The 26,490-nt window shown below is 39.4% G+C and overlaps 1 protein-coding gene across 50 annotated transcripts in view; it reads right to left on the reverse strand.

Annotated features, from left to right (window-relative positions):
• Positions 1–26,490, reverse strand: part of TRDN (triadin) — a 798,289-nt gene that overhangs the window by 444,355 nt on the left and 327,444 nt on the right. For 49 of the 50 annotated variants that reach the window (XM_075597200.1, XM_075597198.1, XM_075597218.1 and 46 more), the window contains 3 exons: positions 24,352–24,402; positions 8,189–8,221; positions 3,800–3,829 (listed from right to left, as the gene is read on the reverse strand). In XM_075597200.1, the coding sequence (XP_075453315.1) occupies positions 3,800–3,829; positions 8,189–8,221; positions 24,352–24,402 (114 nt within the window). The remainder of the gene's footprint in view (positions 1–3,799; positions 3,830–8,188; positions 8,222–24,351; positions 24,403–26,490) is intronic. The other variant, XM_075597197.1, reaches the window with a different exon arrangement.

Here is a 26,490-nt window from a genome sequence, read left to right on the forward strand (position 1 = left end):
GCCATCATGAAGGGCGTCCTCATCTACATACTGCAGGTCCATGTCCTCCTTTGCCAGAAAGAATACAACAAAAACAATCTAATGGCCCCTAAGCCCTTAATCACATTAGCGATTAAAAAAGGGGATGGACAATCTAATTTACGAGGAGAGGGTAGCTAAATCATGTTTATTTACATTTATTTTTACATTTTATTTTTACATTTATTTACATTTTGCAATCATTTTTACATTTATTTATACATTAGAAAAGAGGCTAAGAGTCTAAGAGGGGATATGATAACTATGATGGCAGGGGTAAGTGGGACCACGCCGGCCTCTGGTATCAATCCTGTGTATAATTTTTTTTTTTTATTATGTGGGGGCTGGGTTTTGTATTGGTGGTTAGTATATATTGTAATGTTTATTGGGAGAAAAGGGGTGAGTGAAGGGCCAAGTACCCGCTTCACTCACCCCGTCTGTCCCAATAAAGCTGCTGTTGTTCATTAACCCCTTCATTGCCTTAGCAGTTAGCCGCAAAGGTAATGAAGTTGACTGTAAATTTATTTTTATTGCATGGGATTCCTGCCGGGGACCTCTGGTGCTGATATTAATGGGTATCAGCTGCGGAGACTCCAGGCATCAACCCATTGCAGGAAAAATTCATTTTTTTTTCCTAATTCCCCTATTACCACTTATCGCCAGCTTCTCACCCCCTTCCTGCCAACTTTTCCTGGTGGGAGAATTGTGAGAGGAAATCTCTATTCTAGAGCCATGATTAGCCCCGATAAGCTAATCAGAGCTACAGTACTAGAATTGCACGAGTTTGAAAACCTGAAGATAAGTAGCTTATCGCCGCTCGTTTGTTTTTGTTTTTTTCGGGGAAAAAATTGCCGAAAAGGTCTTTTATTGCTGACTTATTGGGGCTTACTGAATAGCAGTACGCATTTGTGGTGAAAAGGCCTCAATAAGTGGATTAACAGTGCTTAGTGCATAAGCCCCATAGTGTCCATTAAATACTGGGGAAGATAGGCCCAACACCAGCGTAGGGATGTTGAGAAAATTGTTGATTTTTTTTTTTTTGCGGTAGTCTGTTATCGTATGGTATAAGAGTTTAATGCAAATAAATAATTTGGCGCTAAATGCTCATATGCATGCTCTGTTTAAAAAAACAGAACTATCAGGTTGCCACAGTAAAAAGCCTATTTAGCACTCGCAATATAATTGAAATAAATAGGTCGATAAATAAAATTGGCGTCAAACACCGATAACACCAATGTGTTAATTTAACGTCCTTCAATCTAGGTCTATGTAAGAAAGAAGGAACATTTTCTGATTGTCTTTCACTGTCTAATTGTTTATTTGTACTGTTTTCCATGGTGCATAATTATGTGTCATTCTTGTATCATCATTCTAACATTTCTCGGCTAACATCTGTCTTTCTGCTTTTAATTAACTTACTTCCTAGTTCCTTGTACTCACTTTGATTGTTAATGTGAGGGGAAGAGCAGGGCTAAGGGAAAAGATGGGAGGGAGTAACTCTTTTATAAAGTCAGATATGCCCTGTGTGAGGATGCATTTATCTCACAAGCCTGCAAGTACATCTTCTCTATGTGGAAATTATTGTGGAAATATTATAGATGTTCCTACCACTGCTGCACCTGTTATTGTGCGATAAGGCACTAGACTGACCAATTTGGTGCTGAAATAGTGCGATTTTGCATCTCACAACTACTCTGAAGTAAATTGCACATTGTACAATAACCCGTTAAAACACACACCAGTGGAAACGGGTTATGTGCGATAACGGTTGCAATAGCATTGGCTACATCTGTATGTTCCAAAAAAACTGATTTAACATTTGAAATGTGTAACCACCGAGAGCATTACGAGGGATAGTACAAGTTCCCTTCAGAGATACTTATTTTCAACCCCTTTCCCTGCAACCCATCATGTTTCTTTATGAGGCATCAGTCTTTATCAATTCTTCCCTACACCCAACTATCCTTTTCATTTTATGCCTTGACCCTTTTCTCCAATTTGTCATGCTCTATCAGTTGTGTCCTTATTCTGTAAGCTCCGATTCCACCGATTCAGCAGTATTGCACGGAATGGCCCACTGACTTCAATTGGGCTTTCTCTGCGATACTGCTGGATCAGCGGCTTACAAAATAAGGGCCGTGGCATGCCCCTTCTATGGGTATCTTTAGTTTTTTGCTGCTGGTAAGAGGTAACAAGGTCCAAGGTCCAGAAGCATGTAACAGTCTAAGTTATTGAGTTGCCTTTATCTGGTGTAATGTTATATAACAGCTGAGATAATACAAATGGAATACTGTAGTGCCGACGGTTATTCTAACACAAACCAGTGGCAATCGCCAAAAAGACCCAGGTACATTCTGGGTACATGCTGGGTACATGCTGGGTCTAGTTTAAGGCAAGTTTAAGGCATTTCTGCATTGACTAATGGCCTGTCAGATTAACAGCGGGGGTCCCTAGCAGTCCCATTCAAACTGAATGGGACTGCCAGGGACCCCTACTGTGTTAATTCAATGGGTCATTAGTCAATGCAGAAATGCCTTACATTTGCCTTAAACTAGCCAGGTTACACCCAGCATGTACCCAGCACCGGGCTAGTTTAAGGAAAGCTTTAGAATACTCATTGTCTCGTCTGTAGGATAAGTGGAAAACAGAGAATGATGGAGTAGTGTCATCCGAAAGTGCGGCACCATAAATAGAGATGATCTCACTATTGCAGTGGTAGCAAAGTGCTTTGTCACACTGATTGGGAAATTATCATAACAATAACAAATATACATTTACATCAGCATTGATAATGCAGTTTAACACAAAAAGCACAGCGACTTTATTAAGAGGGGTCTGCAACTCATTGCTGTGCAATGCAGAGTGTCATCCCAAGTCCTGCCAGATTTCAAGCACAGAAAATGAACAAAATACTGTAATGTCCAGTTTTGCTACAGTAATTTATCGATAAACAGACTCTTTTATTCTAGGCTATGAGTATACAGTATATGCACATCTAAAAATCATGATACAGTATAAACAGTTTGTGGTTCATCCCAGTAACAAGGAAATTAGATTATTAATAATCAGTAAGCAAGAAACCCAATGCTTTCCTCCGTTACCATACAGTACATTCATGCTCAATTGTTTGCTTGTTTTGGTACACATTGTACAGTATTATGCCCAAGAATTGCACCAATTACTTTGTTACAAAAGCCCTCTAATTTCTTTACCGGTGTTAAGAAAAATGTAGATACAGTAGTATTAGGAATATTATTAAGTACTTGCACTTATGTTTCTGTGACTGTGAAAGTGTATAAACATACTAAACAATTATACTGATGCACAAAAATGTATGTAATGTGCACAAGTTGAGAAACAGGATTTCCGTATAGTACGTACAGAAATCGTCCATTTTTTTATTGTATCATATTTACAATGTTGATCTGTTGATAATAAATGCTGTCTAGAGCATACAATCATTAACAATCATTCAATAGAAAATTAGCAAAATATTTAAATATAGTATAGAAACATACTGTACTAAAACACAGTTACATACTTTCATTTGTTGCCAAATTAAATAAAAACTCAGTTTGTCCAATATCTCTCCATACAGAGGCAAATAGCAACATCATTTTATCTATATAGGTTTTTGAAGACTGCAACGTATAGCTTTAAATAGGTTTTAGTTAGCACTTTTTTGGGGGACATAAAAGCTTTAGCACAGGATGCACACATTCTGTATAGCCAAACAATAGCTATAAAGCTGTGCTCAATGCCAACACAGCAGTTGTCTTACTTTTTCTTTTAATGGTCTTAGGTACTTTGGCTGAAAAGATGAAAACAAAGCTTAATCCATATATTCCCTTTTTCTGAAATGCACAGTTAAAATAATTGGATTGTATTCAAACGGTAAATTGTGATGTTTTAGTACAGATCACACCTACAGTGCCTGAGTAAACAAATGCACATTTTTTTTTTTATATTGTATTTGTAAACTGCCTGTAGTGCTTCCCTTTACAAGACAAATCTTATTTATAAATAGTTTGTTTTAGAAAATGGATGATTCTTTAAAATAAAATAGACACCACCTTTGGACTCATTCCATTTTTGGCTAGTTTAAAACAACAAATATTTTTGAAATTTGTTTATCCAAAACCGTGACCAAGAGTAAAACGTGTCTTTTTGTCAACGGCTGTATTGTTCTAACTCAGGTCTTGTTCTAGCTCAGGTCTTGTTCTAGCTCAGGTCTTGTTCTAGCTCAGGTCTTGTTCTAGCTCAGGTCTTGGTGCAGAATTTCAATGAGAACTTAAGTTACAGTAAGTGTTTTTGAGGACTACGCTGAGATTCGTGGACATCTTTTTATTACTGTACATAAAAAATATAAACAAAATGAATCATGGGTGAGAAAAATTGCGCTGCTATTTTTTTTTACAGAATGTGTGCTAATTTTTGCATTGAATAATAAACTATCATAATTATGAGCTGATTCAAAACACTCCAAAGTGTAAACGTTTTAAGTCAATAGCAGTTTTCTACCGATCACAATGCTATGAAGTATATTGAAGCATCCAATTTGTTTTTAAGGTCATGTAGATATTTTTCTTGTATGGGGGTTTTCAGATTGAATGACACCTGGTTTTACAGTGGGGTGGAAAAATCACAAGATTTACTGTAATAGTGAAAAAAAACCATCATTCTTATGAGAAAAATAACATCAAATATTTTTTTCACCAAAAACTGGAGAATAACTGATGCATTCCCTTATCTCCTCAAATGTGCACTTTTATGGTTATGAAATGTTGCATTATTAATGTCAGTTCTGAATTATTGATTATTTTACAATGTATACTGTATCTCATTGTGAGTTTCCAGGAAAAGCATTGTATCCTTTCCCCCATCATTATATAAGAACGTTCCCTGTAGAGAAAATGACTATAATATGTTCAAATGCCACATGGTAATAAAAGAAATTATAAAAGAAAACATTGTAACACTCTCTTTACAATGCCTCAGAAAGCAGAATATAATGGCAAGATTAACGCAGATAAGGACATGCTAGGTCCCTACCCATACACTGTGACTTTGAGTTACCACTTTAATTTACACCTCAATAACACAAAAGGAGTCTGCACAATGGAAAAAACACAGGCAGCCAAGGATTGATCTTAATACTGAAATCTGAATTAGATTTCTTGAATATCTCCAACAGTTGTGTTTTTTTTTTGTGGGGAGTAAAACTGACAGATTTAGGGGATTATTCTAGTTGCTCCGAAGTTGTCATTGCCAAACGACATTTTGGCATGCTCAAATGCAAACAATTTCTTCTAAACCGCATCTAAAAATAAGTGACAACCCGCACTGTTTAACAGCTAATCCGCTCGGTTTGCACTTGCTTTAGCAGCGGAATGACTTGAGGTGCTGATAACTGCACCCCCAGCCTGACATAGGTTTTGTTTTCTCAGCCAAACCCATATTTCAGAGGTCTAGGACGTTTGGCCGTGGCTATTTGACTGCAAACAAATTGCCGCGTGCGTTCCGCCACCCCGCAAGTAGCCGTTGAGACTATTCACCACAGGGCCATCTCGCCATCGCACCACTGGTGCACCTCGTCGCCACCATGTTTAAAGTCAACATCATAAAATGTCATCAGGAGCGCAAGCATGCCCCGCTGCTCCAACGGCAGGACGCATTTTTACATTACTCGATCCCCGCTGCCCCCATTTCATTCTTATATTACCTTTGTGCACATTTTAAATTACTCCTTCTAAATGCGCACCACCCACTAGTGCTTATTGTACATGATTTCACTTTTAATAATTTATTAAGCGCTGGTGGGTAGTGCGCATTTAGCATGGGTAGTTACAAAATCTACACAGGGGTCATTTATAAATGAAATGGTAGTGGCGCTCAAGTAATGTTAAATGTGTCTTGTGTCGGAACGGAGGGCGCACACACAGAGGGGCGTGCGTGCACTCCTGAGGACATTTAAAAACGTCAGCGACGGCGGCTTTAAACATGATCATGGTATCTTTAAACATGGTGGCGGCGGCAGCAAGGTGTCCCAGCAGCGAGATGGCGATGGCGAGAAAGTCCTGCGGTGAGTATGTCTGCAAAGACTTGGTCACAGCTAAATGGCCGCGGCCAAATGTCCCATTATGTATTTCAGGCTCTGCATGTAACTTCCAATCCTATTCTCGCCACCATTTAGGTGGTGTTAAAAAAAGGCGAGTTTTTAGAAGCGATTTGCATAACGGAGCTACTAGAGTAGCAGTTGTGGGCAAAAAATGCACTTTTTTTGGCAAACCGATTGAATTGTCAGAGCAAGAGAGAAGCTAAAAACGTCGTTTAGATGCAGTTTGGACATGCGATAAGGGCTTACAGAATAGCAAAGCCTGCCCATCCACTTCTAAAGGGCACTTTAGAAGTGGTTTGTCACACTTCGGAGCTACTAGAATAGGCCCCTTAGAATTATCGGCTACTGGTATTAAAATGATGTTGGTTGGAAACTCGTCCATGAACCTTTTCAATGTAAAAAACGTTTTCTTCCAGCTCTGAAGAAATTAGAAACATGCTCTCTGTCATTGTAGATGTCTCTTTTCATTAGTAGAAACTTGTCAAGCCAGCTTTCAGCTTCAATGGTTTATTAGCTTAGGTTTAATAAATGTGTTATTATATCTTTGTGGTAGTTTATGGTACTTTTAAAAATATAAATATTCTCACAAAAACATTGTTGCATTGTCTGCAACCTGCAGACCATAACTGCACATATCTCATTGGCAAATGCATCTGTGTTTTTCCAAAACAAATGTGCAGGCACACCATAACAGAAATATCTTTCCTATTTAAAATCTCTATATAAATATAATTACTGTTGTAATTCAGTATTTTTAATGCACAAATCATCATTGTAAATCTATCTCACAAGGGATAAGTCTAAGCAAAAATAAGTAAATAACAATACACTGCCCAAAAAGATGCCTCTGATCTATATAGAACGTCTCCAAGGATTGCAGCTCAACGCGTTTCGCCTTCGGCTTCGTTAGGAGCTGCCGCAGTGAGATCGCTGAGACTCAGTCTCTCCCCATTTTCTCTTCTCAGAAGTTTTGTCTGATCTGCTGTTTTAATTTTGGGAGAGTGTGAGTGCACACTCTGTTCCGTTTTAATTATAAATCAGCAATTACTTTGATTATCTGCACCATCATATTCCTCTTTCTTTTACTCTCAGATACCTTGAACCGTGGGAAAAAAAATATCTTTTACCTGTTCCTTGCTGCAATGTTTATACTGTATGCCTATCTGATAATTATAGAATGTCAGTGCAATTCCTACACCTGATTACTCATCACAATATCATTGGAAAGACTGTATTGCACTATTGTATCTTTATTTTTCCTTTCTCAGTACCTGCACTCCCCAGGCTTTCTGAAGATTTCTACATATGGTAGGATTTGGGAACAAATTATGAAAAAGGGGTTTTAAACTGCAGTTTTTTTTCTCATTTTAACCACTTTTTTCACAATATATATATCTATATATATATATATATATATATATATATATATATATATATATATATATATATATATATATCACATTCGTATTATTGTAATCACTTTTATTCACTATTAACAATCACTATACTAATATACCACATATCACTTTATCTAATTAGGAGTTCCCTTTACACTGTTTTGTTTTGTATTCTGCATGTTTAATGTTTTTCTGTTTCTAATATCTGCAAAAAGTTTAGGTTGCAAAACGAATTAAGCCAAATACTTAAATAGTAAGTGTTTTTTTGAAGTTTCATTTCACCACATGTGACAACACCCATTAAGTATTTGCATGCTAATCCAATGGAAGGTCATTACAACCACTGCAATAAAGCCATAAAGGACCAATAATGTGGCTAGGACATTTTTCATAAGAAAGATGAGGACAAAGGTGGTGCCTGATTCATTTATTTTTGGCAGTCTCTTCCATTTTGTTAGATTGTATATCCAATCTTTCTTTATTTGCCACATTTATATCATCTATCCAAAAATAGAGCATGCTAGATGCAAGCATAACAAGTACCTATCGCAAACAATGGAAACTATGGAACTCAATCTTTCAGGTAATGTCGTGAGCATTATTCCAACTCAAGCAACTATATGAGCATTGCAGAAAAATCCATGCATTAAAATACCTTCCTTCCTTTCTTCTTGTTTTGCTGCTTTAGCTGAAATGTAAAATAGATATCAGTTAGTAGTTTATTGAATTTTAAATTATTTTTAATATTTATTTTCCAGTGAAATCCTTGTCTCTCCCAATAGCTTTCTATTTTCAAGAAATAATGATGTCTATATATTTAAAATTATATTTTGGTGGACTCCAGACATTATTTCTCTATTTAGTTAGCCCCTAACTAGATCTGCCCAAAGTACTAAAGATCTGCATTATGTATTACATTAAATTTACTTTTTCTCTTTTCATATGTTGGCTTTCAAGCCAACAGTATAATTGAATACCTATTAAATTACCATTTTAGATGGGTGAACCTGTCAATATGCGTTCCACTCACATTTCCGGCTATAAGGGTGCAATCCAATCTGAAAATAATTCATAGGGTTCTGCGGAATCTGCATCTGGAATCCGTTACCCGGATTGTGCCGAGTCCGAAACCAAAAGCATGTATGTTGCCACACCCACTTTCTATCTATTTGGCACACACATTTATTATGAGTGGTGGCAGTCAGGGCAGGAAGGGTCCTGCTCCTGTCCCTCCTGTGAGACGGAGGATGAATTTTTCCTCAGGCTCAGTTGGCAGTGAGGGCAGAACAGCAAAGGCAGCAGTCAGTGTACTAGTGGATTTTCATGGTACCAGTTGTAGAAGTACAAATAGTAGTGTCACTGTTGGAACCCTGGTTGTGTACAGTACATGCCCAGGAACCTGTTGCTCCTACTACTGCTCAACCTGTGTCAGGGCAACAGATTTTGTTGGCAAGTAACTTTGCCTTAGAAGAAAAGAAGGGACGGTGAGAGAGAATGAGAATGAGAAGAGGAGAAGAGAAAATAGTAGGGAGAGGGGTGGGGCACACTTTGAAGGCTCGCCTAGGGTGCCAAATACCCTTGCACTGGCCCTTTTTGTGGACCTTATATATTTACCTTATCCACAGTAAATAATTATTGATTAAATTATCTCTTGTTGACATTTTTCTATACCTTGCTTATTGAGAACCTCCACTCTTTTAAGTAACTGGTTTTAGGACAAACAAATGTTAAGCAATTCAAGCACTGTGAAAACTGCTATCATAGATGGTGACTGCTGGCCGGCCTGCAGATGTCAATTCCACCGTAGATGTTATGTTCTGGAACTGTGGGTGCTGACTTGTTTAGGTCCCCAGTAGATGGTCAGTCAAAATAATATATAACATCTCATCATTCATGATGCCATATTTGCACGCCTTGCCAATAAGATATTGATGATGTTTATGGTGATGTGGTGGTGATGGATGAACAACACACAAAAAGCAAGTAAGTTCAACACTATGACTAATTATGCAGCCACAAAACTTAGCTAATTTTAGTTTATCTTAGACAGTCTGCCACTGACCTGTTGTGTTAATTATTTGTTTTTAATGAATTACTGAACTAATTCAGTCAGTCACTCAATGCTACGACTGGTGGCAGTGGAGTGGACAATGCATTGATTCTAAAAGATATAACACTCAAAAGAGTGCTAACTTAGTGTTCATAGGGTAATAATTATTCTGAGCAAAATGTTAACAAAACAAGAGTATGTCATGGTGTCCTCCCTCCCATGTGTTACTGAGAGATGGAACAGTAATTGTGGTTTCGGAAAGCTTCCTGAGGAAGCTACCTTGCAGTGAAACGCGTTGAGCTCAGGAAAATAGAGTCAGACATGTTCCAGTTCCTTACTGGATGATATCGGAAGCACAGACTAGATCATCACATCTTATGCCATTACCCAGGGAGGCAGTGAGATTTCAGCTTGTCTGTGATGTGAGGGATTCTGCTTTATTTGATTGTACATTCTTTTAAAACATTACATAGTGCAAGTGTGCATTTGAAGATTTTTTAAGAGAAATAAAAAAAAATTTGTACGGTCTACAGTACACTATTGTGCTTTGTTTCTCTATTTCCCTGAGATCATCCTTACCAACCGAAATACATACACAGAAAAAGAACTTGCCACAGTTTGGGACATGCGATTATTTTATTGAAAAGAATCTGAGTAGACATTTCAGAAGAACTCAAAGACTCTACCACATACTGTAAACATGTTTTAATCATGATTGTGCTATTTTGTGTTTCCTCCTTTTTCTGTGCCTCCCTGTGCTCCCCTTTGCTTTGGAAAGAGAGAAAGATGGAGATGGTTCCCTGTTTTAGGGTTTGAGCAAAGGAGCTGTTGCACTTTTTATTTGATTATTTCACTTCTTTTACTTACATGTGTGCTTGTGTTCACGTATAAAGCCCATTGTCTGGGAGTAATTGCACTCTGATTTAATGCATTAAACTTTATATATACAGTATAGCACTCTAAATATACTGGGATATATCACTATGTAATAACTTTCTATCTCATTCAATCACTGATATATTGTAGGAGTACCAACCAAAACACTTTCTGGCATAGATTGTTTTTTCCCTGCATCTGGCCGTTTCATTAACATTCTTAATAATACACTGTATGCTTCTCTACATTAGCAATTTTAGTTTCAAAAGGACTCCTGGTACTTGTAGCTGGGGCTCTAAGATGATTTAAACTTCTCATTCCCATTTTAAATCTGTTAACTGGAGGTTAATTCTCTAGGCGGGGGAGGTACCTTCTGCAGTGAGATTGGGATTCAGTGACAGTGTAATTGTCCTGCTTATATTTGCTATGAGTTGTAAGCAGACCAGCAGCACCTTTCACCGATTTAACAATAACTTTTAACTTTATCCGATTTATCATCACCACCCAATGACCAAAACTATGTCCACCACTTCTTGCTCCTCCACGTCTACTTTCAAAATGTTTCTTCAAACCGCTCAAACTGCTATTACTGTTAGACATGTTGTTACTATTTGTTAACTTCATTTGTTATATATGCTAGTGCTATACTAGTCTTGCTGCAAGCTAGACTACGGTCAGATAGACTCAGATGATCTGCTGCTATATACAGCAGCACACAGGTGTCCTCCAGTTCCCACACACAGCCCCCCATGAGTCCCAAGCCAGCCAGACACCACCAGGCACTTCACTAGATGGTACCAAATAAATGTACTTTATAATTATAGTACTACTTGTTGTACAAATAAAAATACATAATTTTATATATATATATATATATATATTAGAAAAAAGAAGAAAGAAAAAGCGCCCGATCCTTGTGTAAAATCAAATATAAAGGGTTTTAATTTGCCATGAACAGACGACTGCCAACTCACACTTTGTAAGATAAAAATAAGCAATTTATGGGACTAGCCCATGCACCACGCTGACGTCCAGATCTTACGCCGTCCTCCGCCTGCATACGGATGCTAGCGCTGTAAATCAGCTTAGCTGTTAGATGTGCTGCCGTTCTGACCTCTCTCCGTCACCTCGGATGGGATAATGGGTAGTTTTGGCTGTACTCAAACTTCCACCGATCATGCTCCAGGATACTCCTGGACTGACGTCTTTGCTCTGGTGTCTGGGCTATTCGGCCGCCGTAGTTCCTGTACCACGTGAGCTGAGACGGATGAATCCCAAGATTATAGGACGCCCAGGTGGATTCTGTCTCTCCTAAAATACCAATATTTTATCACTTGCCAAAGGTCCACAAGTCCATCACGAATCCACCTGGGCATCCTATAATCTCGGGAATAGATTCCTTTACTGCGAATCTTTCACAGTATGTGGATTTTTTCCTGCAGATTTATGTGAGTATGTTGCCTTCTCATTTAAAGGATACATCCACTGTCTTGAACATTTTTCAGGATTTTGAGTGGAAGAGCACATATAAATGGATTACCTGTGATGTGTAGGCTCTTTATACTCACATTCTACATGATAAAGGACTCCAGGCAGTTAGATCTTTTTTTAGAGGCTGACACCTCACTACATCATTGGAATACAGAATTTATTTTGAAGTCTATTAATTTTATACTTACTGTAGGCGGACGCTCACAGAGGTATGCAAGGGAGACTGGTTATGGTGAAATTAAATAAGGCTTTTATTGCACCTGTTTCCTTAACATCAGGAAACCATCCAAACAAGGGGTAAACAAAGCTTCTATTCACTTGGGAGTATTTCTTGTGAAATACTATGCAATCCACCACTCCCTTTAGATAAGCATGTCTCCCAGCCTCAAACATATAGCATGAAATGAACAGATATAAAAAGTCTTATAAATGAAAGTCTTATCTGTTAGCGGGGCTGCTGTAGGGGAAGCTTCTCTGCTCTCTTGGAACCGCACCCTTGTGTGCACAGGAAATGTCAGGCTCCAGGTTAGAATCTTGTCCCCTTTGTCATGTGGTCAGCTTGTCACTCAAGACATCTGTCCTTCCTTGGTTCAGCCCAGTTGTGGACAAAGGAATCTCTGCTCGGTCTCCAAGTTCAGCTCAGGTGTGAGCTAAGGAGTCTCTCTTCCTGTCTCAAAAGACAGGCTTTTCTAAGCAATCTAATCAGGCAGGTGGTGCTTGTTAATTGACTACCAGCAGTTAACCACCACACTGCTGGATTAGAGGCACATTACCTGAACAGGGATAACTCCCCTGTTACATACCTCCCCTGTTTGTTGGAAGCTCGGGCTTGCCACGTCCAAAGCCCATCCTTCCACTCTCATTCTAGATATCTCTGTGACTTGAATGAGAGTGGATGGAGGAAGAGAACCCTCAGTTCTGCTGGGATTGGAGCCCTTTCTCCAGTTTATTCGTGTCTCCTCCCGAAGGTGCTTGAGATCAGCACTCCTCAGTCGCTCGAGGAGGACTTTTTCTAAGTACAGTCTTTTTGCTCTGTCCGCGGTCATGAGATTTCCTTCGCGTCGGGTGCTCGTCTTATTGTAGGCAGACTGTATGGCAGTAGTTGCAGAGCGTTTAAAAACAGCCCTTTGAGTTTTCTGCTCTTGAAGCTGTCTCTCATGCCTTTTCCCACTCAATGGGGTTGCTAGTTCAGCCTCTTTGGGATTAAGTTGTAATTCCACACCCACTTCCAGAGAATGTCCCATCTTTTCAGCTTCATCAGCTAAGGATTCTTCTGGTTTTGATTCAGCACGTGTACCTTCTTTTATTGCCTTTTGGGTGGCTGAAGATTTTGCTAGTGCTTGTTTAGGTGGTTCAATTATTGCAACCTTGTCTTTCAGACAAGCAGTATTCCCAGCTCTCACTGTACCCTTGTCTTTACGGGTTTTTGTGGCTGTGGGACACTGACGCTTAGTCAGGGTCAATATTTGTCCTTGTAGAACTTTCATCTCATCCGCGAGAGATCCCTGTTTTTTGAGTACGACTTGCAAGTCTCTTCTCAGGGAATTTATCTGCACGCTTTGCTTTCTCTGAGCTTGCTTCCACATTTTTATTGCATTGTGAAGCACTATGAATTTCTTTGCTCGGGCCACAGTAACTTGTTTTAGTTTCTGGACCTTCTTGTGCTCCCTTTTGTGCCGGGTCACCTGGGTTCTAAGCTTGGCCTCTAGCGATGCTTTGGTGACGCTCAGGGTAGCCTTCAGTTTCTCATGCTGCTTTGCGGGGACATACTGAGTAATCAGACGTTCCTGCAGCACTTGAATTTCTTTAACAGCCTGCAGATTGTCTTCCTGCAGAGTTCGCTGCTTCTCCTCAGCCTTCTCGAGGTGCGTATGCAGACCTTGCAGTTTGTTCTGCTGTCGGTGCTCTGCTTCAAACTTCTCACCTTCCAAAAGTCTATTTATTTCTTTAAGCTCGTGCAGCTTTTCATTCTTTTCCTTGACGTCGTTTGTCAAATGAAAATTTTCTTCTTTGAGTTTTAAGTTTTTTCTTTTTAATCTTAATTTTTCTCCTTTTTCAGTCTCTATACTATTCAGGGCAACCTTGCAGTCCTCCTTCCATTTACGCACATCTGCTTTGAGAATGACAGTCTCCTGGTGTGAGACTTCCTTCTCTAGGTTGAGGGTCTGAAGCTCCTTCTGAGAGACATGGAGATCTGTATTAAGATTGACAATCGTTTATTTAGAAATGTCTAGCTCCTCAGTGAGACTGTGTAGTTCCTTTCTGGAAACTTCCAGGTCTGTGCGACAGCTGTTGGTCTCATGATGTGAAGCATCCAGTGCTCTGCGGAGTGTATGAACCTCTTTTTGAGATACGTCTACGTCTGTCTGGACACTGTTGACCTTCTGTTGTGAGGCATTCAGCTCTATGCGGAGTGTGAACCTCTTGCTTGAAGACTGCCATCTGCTTCAGTGCCTCCTCATATTTCTGCTTCAGCTTAGCCATCATTATATCAGATTGGCTCTGCTTTTCATCCATGGCGGAAATAGTAGCGTTTGCAGTATCTAGCTCAGTCTTGAGATCGTTCAATTCTGTCCTGCCAAAGAGTACATTGTGAGCACATCTTTCTGTAGCTTTACGTTTTTTTCCAGGAGCTGATCACAGTCACGCCTGGCATTTTTCAGGGCATCCTCAGGGCTGGTCAAGGGATCGACACTCACTGGTTCCGGCTCCGCTTCCCTGGGATGGTTGGTTGGGGGTTCCTCACTATTGGCACCGGACAGACACTTCTTTGAGGTACACGACTTCTGCCTTGGGCCCTCTGGATATTCGGTTAACCGCGGGACAAATTATCCATTTTCTCTAGGCTGCAGGGCATCTCGGTCCCCCTTTTTCTCCACAGGATCTGCGGACGTGTCTGTTCCTTCCACGGTAAGTGAAGAACCGCTTTTCTTTTTTCGCCTTTTTGTTTTGGATGACACCGTCCCCTCAGGGATACTGGGGTCTCCATCTTCATTCGAAATTTTAACAGCGTCACTGGATCCACCTGGCTTTTCTTGCAACTGTAACAGCTGACGGAAATATTCGGTGATCCACTGCTCCCGTCTTTCTCCTGCCGATCATATTTGTCATCATAGGGAGCGGTCTTTCCGGTTCGTACCGATTTCAGGCACCCCCACCATTCTTGGGGTGTTTTGTGGGTGTGACTCGGTTTGAGTTCCCCATAAGAGATGTCTTCCTCCTCATCGGACTGGAAGGGCCACTCTTCCATGGGGTAGGATTCATTACAGGAACGCTGCATCTTGTCCTCCATTTTGGGGCTATCAGGTGTAATTTTCTTCCTGACCTCAGGAGGCGCTATTGCAGCTGTTGCCACTATATTTGCTAGAACTCCCAATTGTGGTAGTCCTACAGGTGGGCCTATTTTGCTTGTAGAGGTCGTAGCTCTCCCAGGCATCTTTGTAGACTTTTTTTTCTCTCTTGGGTAAGTTTACAATATCAGCAGTACTGTGCACACATTTTCTCTCATCAGGTATACAGGATGTGCAGTTGCTAGGTAAAAAAGTATATTTGCTTTACACCATTTACTTGCTAGGCTTAATCTCTCATTAGGTATGCTGGATGTGCAGTTGCTAGGTAAAAACTTCTGTTTGCTCTACACCATTTACTTGCTAGGTGCAATCTCTCTGCTTCAGTCAAATAATGTGATTTTCTGCTTGAGTTCAGTCTCAACTTTGGGTATTATGACATTCACTCTTCACACTTTGGGATACCTTTTACACAGCTCAGCAATTCCTTTTTTTTTTTTTTTTAGTAGGCAATTTTACCCTCAGCACTTGTTTACTGAAAATTCCCCTGCTTCAGCACAGTCTTGCATCAATTTTCATATTTTTCTGCATATATTCCATTCACAACTGGTAGTCCTATGCGGTGTGGCAGCCTTTACTTGCAGAATCAGTACCGCTCGTGGGTCACTATCTGTATTCACTGCTTCAGCTAAACATTTGAAAACAACAAACGCCTATCCCTTTAAGGGCTAACTCACTTCTTGAACCCTGACTATGGCTGGAAGGCAAACCCCCTATTTCACTGACCATATTACACTTTATTGTGATAGGCAAATAAGGTTTACCTGCTTCAGCAGTCTCTCTCTCTCTTCTCTTGGGATTGGGGAAAAGAGTCCATCTGTGGTTTTGTAAGTTTCAGTGCAGGTTAGATTTCCTGCCTGGGTGTGTATCACTTTAATTCTGGTCTCTGCTGCATGAGATTTTTTTTGTTTATGTTGCTCAGACTGTTTGTAGACAAAAAAGCACAAAAAAAAATTCACAGCCAGCTCCGGTCCCTTCTAACTTCAAAGACCACCTCTCGTCCCACTTCGGACACCATATGTAGGCGGACGCTCACAGAGGTATGCAAGGGAGACTGGTTATGGTGAAATTAAATAAGGCTTTTATTGCGCCTGTTTCCTTAACATCAGGAAACCATCCAAACAAGGGGTAAACAAAGCTTCTATTCACTTGGGAGTATTTCTAGTGAAATACTATGCAATCCACCACTCCCTTTAGATAAGCATGTCTCCCAGCCCCAAACATATAGCATGAAATGAACAGATATTAAAAGTCTTATAAATTAAAGTCTTATCTGTTAGCTGGGCTGCTGTAGGGGAAGCTTCTCTGCTCTCTTGGAACCGCACCCTTGTGTGCACAGGAAATGTCAGGCTCCAGGTTAGAATCTTGTCCCCTTTGTCTTGGGGTCAGCTTGTCGCTCAAGACATCTGTCCTTCCTTGGTTCATCCCAGTTGTGGACTAAGGAATCTCTGCTCGGTCTCCAAGTTCAGCTCAGGTGTGAGCTAAGGAGTCTCTCTTCCTGTCTCAAAAGACAGGCTTTTCTAAGCAATCTAATCAGGCAGGTGGTGTTTGTTAATTGACTACCAGCAGTTAACCACCACACTGCTGGATTAGAGGCACATTACCTGAACAGGGATAACTCCCGTGTTACACTTACCCACAACTACTTTATGTTTCTTTCGGAATTTTTTATACAGGTTTGCAGAACTGCAATGGGCACAAGATTTGCACCCAGTTTCGCAAACCTGTATATGGGGCAATGGGAATCTCAGAGCATTTGGAACAACAACCCCTACAGACAGCATATTATTATCTGGCGTCGTTTTATCGACGATATTCTTTGCGTCTGGGAGGGGGATGATTCTTCCATAGGCTCTTTCCTTGCCTATCCGAATAATAATAATAAGAATTTAATCTTTACACTACCACTGATCCCGTTAGCATCAGTTTTCTAGATTTAAAACTGACAGCACAGGAAGATGGTCACATGTCCACTAAAGTGTTCTTTAAAGAAACTGATGCCAATAATTTGCTAATGGCTAATAGCAATCACAAGAAATCATGGATTGCTAATATACCCAGAGGCCAATTCATCAGGATCAAACGTAACTGTAGTGGGGAACTGTAATTGTAGTTGAGGATCAGGCTCAAATTCTCATGGATACATTCCTGGAAAGGGGGTATCCTAGAGTTAGCTTATGTAAAGATCTTGATGAAGTTAGACAGATGGATAGACATACTATGCTAATCCCTAAGAGCAAGGAATGTTTGAATGACCAGAGCAATTTGATAGAGGTACCTTTCATCACAACCTTTAATTCAGTTAATAAGAGAATAGAAAGAATTGTCCAAAAGCACTGGGCCATTTTGTGTAATAACCCAGTCCTAGGTCATCTACAGGAGGGCAAAAAATTAAAAAAATACACTAGCCCCTAGTGATATGGGCCTTGTTCAGGCTAAATGTAACCCTAACTCCTGGATAAGCGATAAACCTGTTGGTAATTTTCAATGTGGGTGGTGCTCGATTTGTAAGCACCTACACCCTGAGAAGAAGACATTTAAGTCTTTTGTGAATGGTGAGAGCTTTGCCATCGATTCATTTATAAATTGTAATACTACTCATTTGGTTTATTTGGTTAACTGTGACTGTGGTGTTTAATATGTAGACCGTACGAAGAGGTGTCTAAAGATCCGTATGCAGGAGCATGTTAGAAATATAAGAAATGGTTATGGAAAACATAGCTTATCACGCCATTTTGCTATTTATCATAATAAAGATCCCTCTAAATGAATGTTCAAAGGCATTAAAGTAGTTCCTAAAGATAGGAGGGGAGGTGACAGAATCAAACACCTCTCCTATCAAGAAACTCTATGGATCTACAAATTAGGCTCTTTGAGCCCTAAGGGGTTAAACGAAGATATAGACATCTGGTCCCTATATTGATCTTTATTTAACTATTTGAGACTCCTTTGAATGTGTTATAACTACACCTGCTTTTTTCTAACTGTGGCTTTTTTTCTTTCAGCTACTTTCTCCATATGTATTATGTATTTTTATTATGTATTTTTATTGTGTAAGTTTTATGATGTTCTGTTTCTTTAACTGCACACTTTGCTTGTGGTTTACTAATGAATATTCATGTGTTACCTAAATGCCGTGTGTTGTAATATGATGCTCTAATCATTGATTGGAGGCTGCTGGGTATTTAATAATGTGTACCTCCTCAGCATTTTGTAATCCCTGATGAAGTAACCGTGTGTTACGAAACTAGTTGGATTGTTGGATTGTTCATCTATCTGACCATACTGTTTGTCAAGTATATTCTTGGCTTGTGCCTCCCGGTCCCCTGCTTCACTGCCTGTCGGTACGGGTGTTTACTATTGCTACTCTGCCTGCCCTGTGTGTTGTTCGCCGATGCGCTCTCTCCCCCGCTCCATGTGAGAAGGAGAGTGTCGTGACATCATCAGAAGGCGCACCACGGGTCTGAGCGGCGTGCTGTTGGAGCTGCATTGCTGTAGGACTGACGGAGGCTTCTGAGCCTCATAACGGGACTTTTACACGGGACTCTTCAGCGGTCCCCAACATCTGGTTACCCTGACTGAAGGTCTCACGGAAGCTGCTACCTTGGATGTGGTCTGCTGGTATCCAGTGCCTCGCGTCCGTTCCAGTGGAGAGCTGTGATAATTTCTTCCGTGTGGTAACCCCACTAATCCCCTGATTGATTTTCATTATATTGATGTATGCAGAACCTTTAATCTTTTAGTAAAATTATCTTTTAATTGTGCTTCACTATGTGCGTTGTGCGCCCTGTCTTTTTTGTTTTTTTCTATAGCCCTAGGGGTGTCGAGCCACCCCTCAAGAAAGGCTGCAGACGTCACATTAGTGTTATTTCCGACAAGGTCAATTTATTGTTTATTTAAACTTTCACACTGCACTGTTTCTATATTCACTGTTTAATCATGTTTTAGCTGCGCACTTTCACCCTTTTGTGCACTCAGTGTAATCACATACACATGTGTATAAGATTCATCCAAACAGAACCTTATTTGCTGCACTCAGTTCAGAAGAATGAATAACAATAGTGTAATACTAATCTATATAACTCGCAGTTGGATACACAAAACCTAAAGCAGCCGCTCCCAGCCCTGTGGGAGGATGGATATCACTATTATATATATATATAGATTAAGCAAATCCATAAGCCAGAGGCCACAGAGACAGAGACAATTAGATATATGTGTATTATTTTTAACTAGTGGTGGCACTGTCGTGGGAGGGTAACTGGTCAGTGGCCTGGTGAATGTGGACTGGAAAAACTGGACAATAACAACATAGATAACTAGTAATATAATAGTAAACTGTAGTATACCAACAGTATATTAATACTGTATAATTAGTCAGAAAAATCTTGTGTTGCCTTATTTCATTCAGAGAATCAGGGGTATGTATGTTCTATAAACTCTGTGATAATTGAAGTTAATGGGGCTTCCTTGTCAGACCGCACGTATTGGCGATCTCACAATTTATAGAATTTACCCGTACGTCTCTTCTCTATAAGTGTATATACATATCTACTGTATATACAGTATAACAGATCCACTGTGGAATCAGATTCCGCCAAAAAATTCACCCATCTCTAATTATCATGCAGTGTATTGCTGTAGAATTGAAAGACATTCTACAATATTGGAACTGAATTCTGTGTTTCTAAGTGCGATTATGTCTTTATATAACAGAATAAATATACTCATACCTGTACAGTATTTGCATTCCAGAGGTCAGTGGAGCAAATAACTTGAACACTAAAGGACTAGTTTTCAGCAGACGGATTTGATACTTGGTTTATAGGCACTACAATTGTGTAAGAGTTCACAAAATTTGTAGTTCTCATGTATTTCTCAAGTATTTAACACAGACTCCTAAGCTATGGTGCAGGTACTTTATCATCATAATATCCCAGAACACAAAACAAAATAATTTAAGAGTTTCATTCTTGACCTAATTTTCCTCATGTCAACAGAACAAGCCATTTTTTGTAAATACTCAGATGACAGAGGATTAAGAATTGGTTGTTTTACTTGCACTCATCATAATTTATAGTGAGAATTTTTCATATTTAGACATGTTCCTAATAATACACAATATGATAAATTAAAATAAAGTAAAACTATGAAAACTATACGATGAAGAAAATAAACTTTTCTGCCGCTGTCAAATATACCTTCAATGATAAAAAAAAAGGTCTATTCCCACTCCTGCCATAAACACCTTTTCAATATCCTTTACATATATGTTTTTTCAAATAAATAGAAGGAAGAGAAGGGAAATGAGGAGGAGTCTACTATTTTAGTAAAGTACCCATTGACATACAGTATAGCTCCCAAAACTGTCATCTATAAAATACGTGGAGAGATACATGTGAACACACCTGAGATACTGCACCGACACACTTTATTCGAGCAAATACCCAGTATGTACCTGGCAGATACCTGGAATGCGCCGCTCCTCACCTCTGACAAGCCCCGTTGTGTTTGCCTTCCCAGCCTGGGTTCATGCCTGGCTGACGGGCGGCTGATCTGTTAAATGATAATGATTAGGATTTAATAGGCTGCAATGCTTCGCGTGTCTACCAGATGGCATAAATTCATGAATTGTAATGCAGTATATATATATATATACTGTGCAGTATTGCAGCCAGCGGGAATAAAATGCTTCAATCCCTGCTTGGAAAATACCTCAATGCACTCGGGCAGAAAACAGTCACAAACCTCAATACACCCGGGTATACCCGAATTCGTGGGACTAGCCGAGCTCGAATAAAGTGTGTCGCCAGTGTACCTTGGAAATTAACTGAGTTGAATTTGAAAAGTATATTCAAATGATTATATTTCCCAGGTATCTCAGGTGTGTTCAGAGGTAACCTCCTCATCCACCCCGCTATGGCCACCAACCTATTTCAGGGTCTGCATGGGAGTAAGACATACTTACCACCATGTTATCGGAAGCTACAGCAAATCACATTATTTCCCCTGATCTAACAGAGCTTAGTGCATCTGGCCCTTAGTTGTATAAGAGTTTATATATAATAAATATATATATATATATATATATATATATATATATATACACATACATTTTGATTATATGGATATATAGAATTTATAAATATATATAATTTTCTATGCTGATTGTAACACTTCTACTTTATCTTACTGTAATAGACAATTGACACTATAATGGTTAATTTTTCTATGTTACTGTATATACCAGTATACCGGTGCTGTATTCAGATTTCAGTTTTGACAGCTTTGTAAGTTTCTATTAAAAAAAATAATTCTCTAATTTGTATCATTTCCTTTTCAATAGGGAACATTTGGTTCTCTTCCTAAAGTCATTCAGAAACTCAAAGCCAGAATTCTGGAACTGTTATTTATGTTATCCTGTCATAGCTGTTAGACATAAATAATAAAAAAAGAAAAGGCTAGTGCAGCAAAAGGATCATGCAGACATCAATATATGACCATTTGCTGAAGCCACGTCTGATTTCCGTCCAATGTAATGCTTTACATTTTATTTACAAATTGTATACTTTTATCTAGGAAGTGTCTGATTTTTCTGCCTGTCTAGTGAGGCTCTGCATTCGATTAAAGCAGAATCTATCTGTGTCAGCCATAAGCCTAACTAAGAAGGATGCTCTTTGATTACTTACCTGGAATACCAGTCCGCTTTATAATATTATAACTGCATCACAGGCACTGTTTTTGCACAAAATCTAGATTGCTGTTTATATGCTACTTTTTATATATTTTTATTTATCAGTGCCAACCATTACATCGACAATATAGAATGTTAATACAACAAGCACCTCAAAACATGTAAAAACAATAAGAAATGGAATCTCAGCTCCAAGGAGCATATAAAATAACTTTATACTGTATATCATTTCTATATTAGTTTATGTACATCTTCGCTACACTAGGCCAAAACAGGAGTGCCCAAGGCTTGCAAAGTTGAAGTCCTTGTTATTGAATATGCAATCCCCAATTAGATGTGCAGAAAAGCCACAAATATTCTACCACTTGGCAAAAGTTTGCCAAGTAAAAAATGTCCCTTTAAATAATATATATCCTACTTTATGGGAAAATTACAAACTGTCTCTTCTCTGTTGCAGATTTCATTTGCTTGTCTGTACAGTATGTGTGATCTTGAAAGTGTGCTGAATCATTTTATCTATATGTATGCTGTGGGCTTCCAAAACACTTTAGATGATCTTTAAGTGCTACATTACATTTCATTGTGGTTTATCTTCCCTAGCTTTCTAAATTTAACAGTTCTATCTACAAATGGTGGTTTCCCTACCTGTATCTTTCTCCCAGTTTTGTTACAGACAACTAAAAGCTGCCATGGATGAGCTTTGCTTTTTATTCTTCTCCTATGAGACACATTAGTGCTTGGATAGAACAATTATAATGAATATTTGACCCAGCTAAGAAGAGGTGTTTATATGTGTAGGTAAAACAATTAAGCTGGAGAAATATCAAAGAAATCCAGAGGGAGAGATGACAGTACTATCAACTCAAATAGGAAGGTGAATAGTATTAAACTATGCTCTAGGGAGTCATTAAAATAACAGCTCAGTACATTAATACTGATTCTGTGCAGTATTCTAACCTGTTTCCATTTGTCTGCTTAATGATTGGACTTCACGGCTGATTTATAAGTTGTTAATGTAAATAACACATAAGGAAATGTGTTCCCGAACCTAGTGTCTTAAATGAATGTCACTACTGTATTTGTTGACAAAGCAAAGTCATAACTCACATTTTTGACAAGTAAGAGACAATTAAAATAAGAAACCGTTATCCACGGGAAAGTGCCACACGTTCAATTACAAAATGCCCTATTCAGGTGGGTAACTGCAATAGATTTTAAAATAGGGTTCAGATGATAAAACTTGTGCACAGCCAATTTAGAATTATTCCATGATTTCTATCTGCTCCGAATGCTTGTAAAAAATCACGTTTGAGACAGTTAATTCTCGTAAAAGTCGTATGCTCAGTGAAAGCTTAAAACATTGTCATCGGTAAATGGTTATGTTATCTTCTGGTGACATATTCTCCAGAAAGGACATACTGTGAGCGGTGTACAGTATTCTATTTTTGCTGAGCAGGTAACTGTCAAAGTTAATGGAACAGAAATGATCTAAAATCCAGAATGCAGGCACAGATAAAAAAAAAAAAGTTCTAAAGTAACATTTTCGATAAGCAACCTCTATTCCTGTACTTCCAGTTTTATTAGCATTATGAGAAATCCCACAAATATGACTGTGGCAAAATAAAAAAGAAGCACAAGGCAGGACATGACTATGAATAAAGTAGCATTCATACTTTGTATAGTTTGAAGATGTAACAAAAATTTGTGGGGCTTACAGTATCTGAACCATCTTAAAGGAGCAGTTCCCTACCACACTATGCAGATTGTTTTGACGAGCCTTATTCCGATGTTCGATTGTAAGGGCATTTCCTATTTTGCATTATGAATAATGTTGTAAAGACAATATTATGCTATCGTGTCTCTTTGCCCTCCTTAGGCTACATTTTTTGTAGACCATCCATATTATACACAGTATCTGCTTTAGAAAAATAACATGATAAGGAAATCTGAAGTCAGCCGTGCTGCTACTGTAGCTCAAAAAAGGGGAAATAAACCTTATCTGATAAAAGAATATTCCTTTTAAAGTAGATGATCTTGGTTGTCAAATGACACGCTATTTTACACCAATACAATATCCCATCTATGGCTCTGATTCAATTAGGTTAGAAGCGGCGCAACGTATGATGCATTCAAGTAAATGTGTTACCCCACTGCTCATCCTTTTGAGGAGGGGCTTATGTTTCATTCTTCAGTGTGGACTATGCAGTGCTTGAGATGTTCAGCACTGAACTCACCAGATAGCTTCAATATACAAGCAAACCATCAGATGGTGCTGTTATGCCATTGATATGAGCATTCTATCATTATGGAGCCTAAAGATGTGAAGAACACATTAACAATGGAAACTGCATGTTATTTACCTTGAACTGCTTTTGGAAATTCTTCTTTCGATATATTAGCCTTCATATGTTCTACAATTAGAGAATAAATAAATTCATTACTAGGAGTTACAAAATATCATACCACATCACATGCACAAGCAAACAGTATTCTATAATTAAAATGGATCCGAAATTGTATTTATTTGATTCAGAATGCTTCATACTGTATATCCTTTGGTTCACGGTATGCCATTTTTACAGCTCCAGTAAAGTTTGCATTGCTAACACTTTGTAAGAAGGCAAACATCGATTTTACCCTCCATTCATCTAATTTATTCAACGCTAGTACCTCTACTAACAACATTTCTTCCGTCATAATCCTTTCCCTTCCATGTCTTCTCTCCTTTATAACAAACTCAAGTGTAAGTTTTCTACTTACAGTATTCATCTGCCCCCCCCTGCACTACCTTCCTTGAAAAATTAAAATGTTATACCTAATAGATTTTTTTCTAACACGCATATTACCCCCCTCTCTTTCTGTCATTCTTGTTCCCCCTCTCTTCCTTTCATTTTTATTCCCCATCTCACCATGTCACTCTCCCCCTCTCTCCCTGCCATTCTCAGTCCCCTCTCTCTCGTAATCACTCTCCCCTTCTCTCTCTCCTCCTCCCCATCCAACCTCTCTCCCACTCTCTCTCTCACATTCTCTCTCCCCCACTCCCTCTCACATTCTCTTTCCCCCACTCCCTCTCTCATTCTCTCTCCCCCACACCCTCTCCCATTACCTTTCCCCTCTCTCTGTCATTCTCTCCCCCTCTCTGTCATTCCCTCCCCCCTCTCTCTGTCATTCCCCCCTCTCTTTGTCATTCTCTGCCCTTTATTTTGTCCTTCTCCCCCCATCGTTCTTCTCCTCTCTCTGTTATCCCCCCTCTGTCATTGCCCCCCCTCTCTGTCATTCCCGTGCCCTCTTTTCAGTGTAAGGGGGTTGTCGTCAGGGCTGGTTTCACCAATGGTGCAGCCTTAGGCACTCACCTTTTTGCTGCTGCCGCACTCCTCCAGCAACGCAGCGTCAAATGATGTCGCAATGTCACGAGGCGACACATTTTCATAGCAATGTGATGCAGTGGCGATGCATTGTCATGGAAATATGTTACCATGTGATGTTGCAGCATCATGCTGGAGGAGGAGAGTGACGACAGAGCACCTTCCGAAATCTTCAAGAGCCTGAAAATTAAAACTCACCCTCCTGATTTTGCCACCCTAGCCCTAATGGGCCTATTGAGAAATATGGGCCTGTTTGTTGGTGGAAGAGAGGATGTGCGAAGGGCGTAGTTTCCCCAGAGTGGGAGGTTAGGCCTCCCATGGGGGAGAATTACCAGCACCCCCTACATACAGAGATCTATATCTCCAGAAGCAGGAGGTCCCCAGAGTTGAAATTATTGGGGTTCACCTTCGGAGGCTCCCTGCTTCAGTACAGCATATAAAAATACTAATAATAAAACATTGGATCGTTGTTAGAGCTGCTTGGGGGAGAAACAGAGACAGCTCTTCTCTCTGCGACTCCTCTGTGCAGTTATTTTTGACTATCTGGCCCGGGACAATTAACACTGCTTTAATACTCCCAGGCAGCAACATGTACTGTGTTCAGGTTCCGCACACAGGCTGCAGATTTCAGCCTGTTGGTCTATGGTCACGGAGGCAATAAAGCTTACTACATATGTATAGAATAAGCCCCAAAATACTATAACCAACCTTTATCTCTAATGCTGCATTTACGTATCCCTCTCTTTCTCATTAAAGCAGTAATCACTTCCAAATCGTTTTCTTTACCTTAGAGAATCTTTCACCTTTGCTAATTGTATTTATGAACTTTTGATATGCGAGCAGTCAAACCAGGAGTACTCTTGTTTAGCAAATATTTTGGAAAAAAACTGCGGTTGACCATGCAGTGAGTAAGACAGAAGCTGCACGCCAATGCTTGCGTCCCCTTTATTCACTGACTAGACAATTAATGCTGGGACTAATTGGTGAAATATTTCCAGAATCTAGGGACTTCCAGTGCAGTTCAAGTAAAAAAAAAGTTGTGTGTGTTGAGCACGCGCATTGTAAGTGAAACTTCTTTGTGTTTTGTGACTGTTTTGTCACAGAAATTGTATTTGTGATGTTTTTAATTCAATG

The sequence above is a fragment of the Ascaphus truei genome, chromosome 4, assembly GCF_040206685.1.
Source record: "Ascaphus truei isolate aAscTru1 chromosome 4, aAscTru1.hap1, whole genome shotgun sequence".
Classification (NCBI taxonomy): domain Eukaryota; kingdom Metazoa; phylum Chordata; class Amphibia; order Anura; family Ascaphidae; genus Ascaphus; species Ascaphus truei.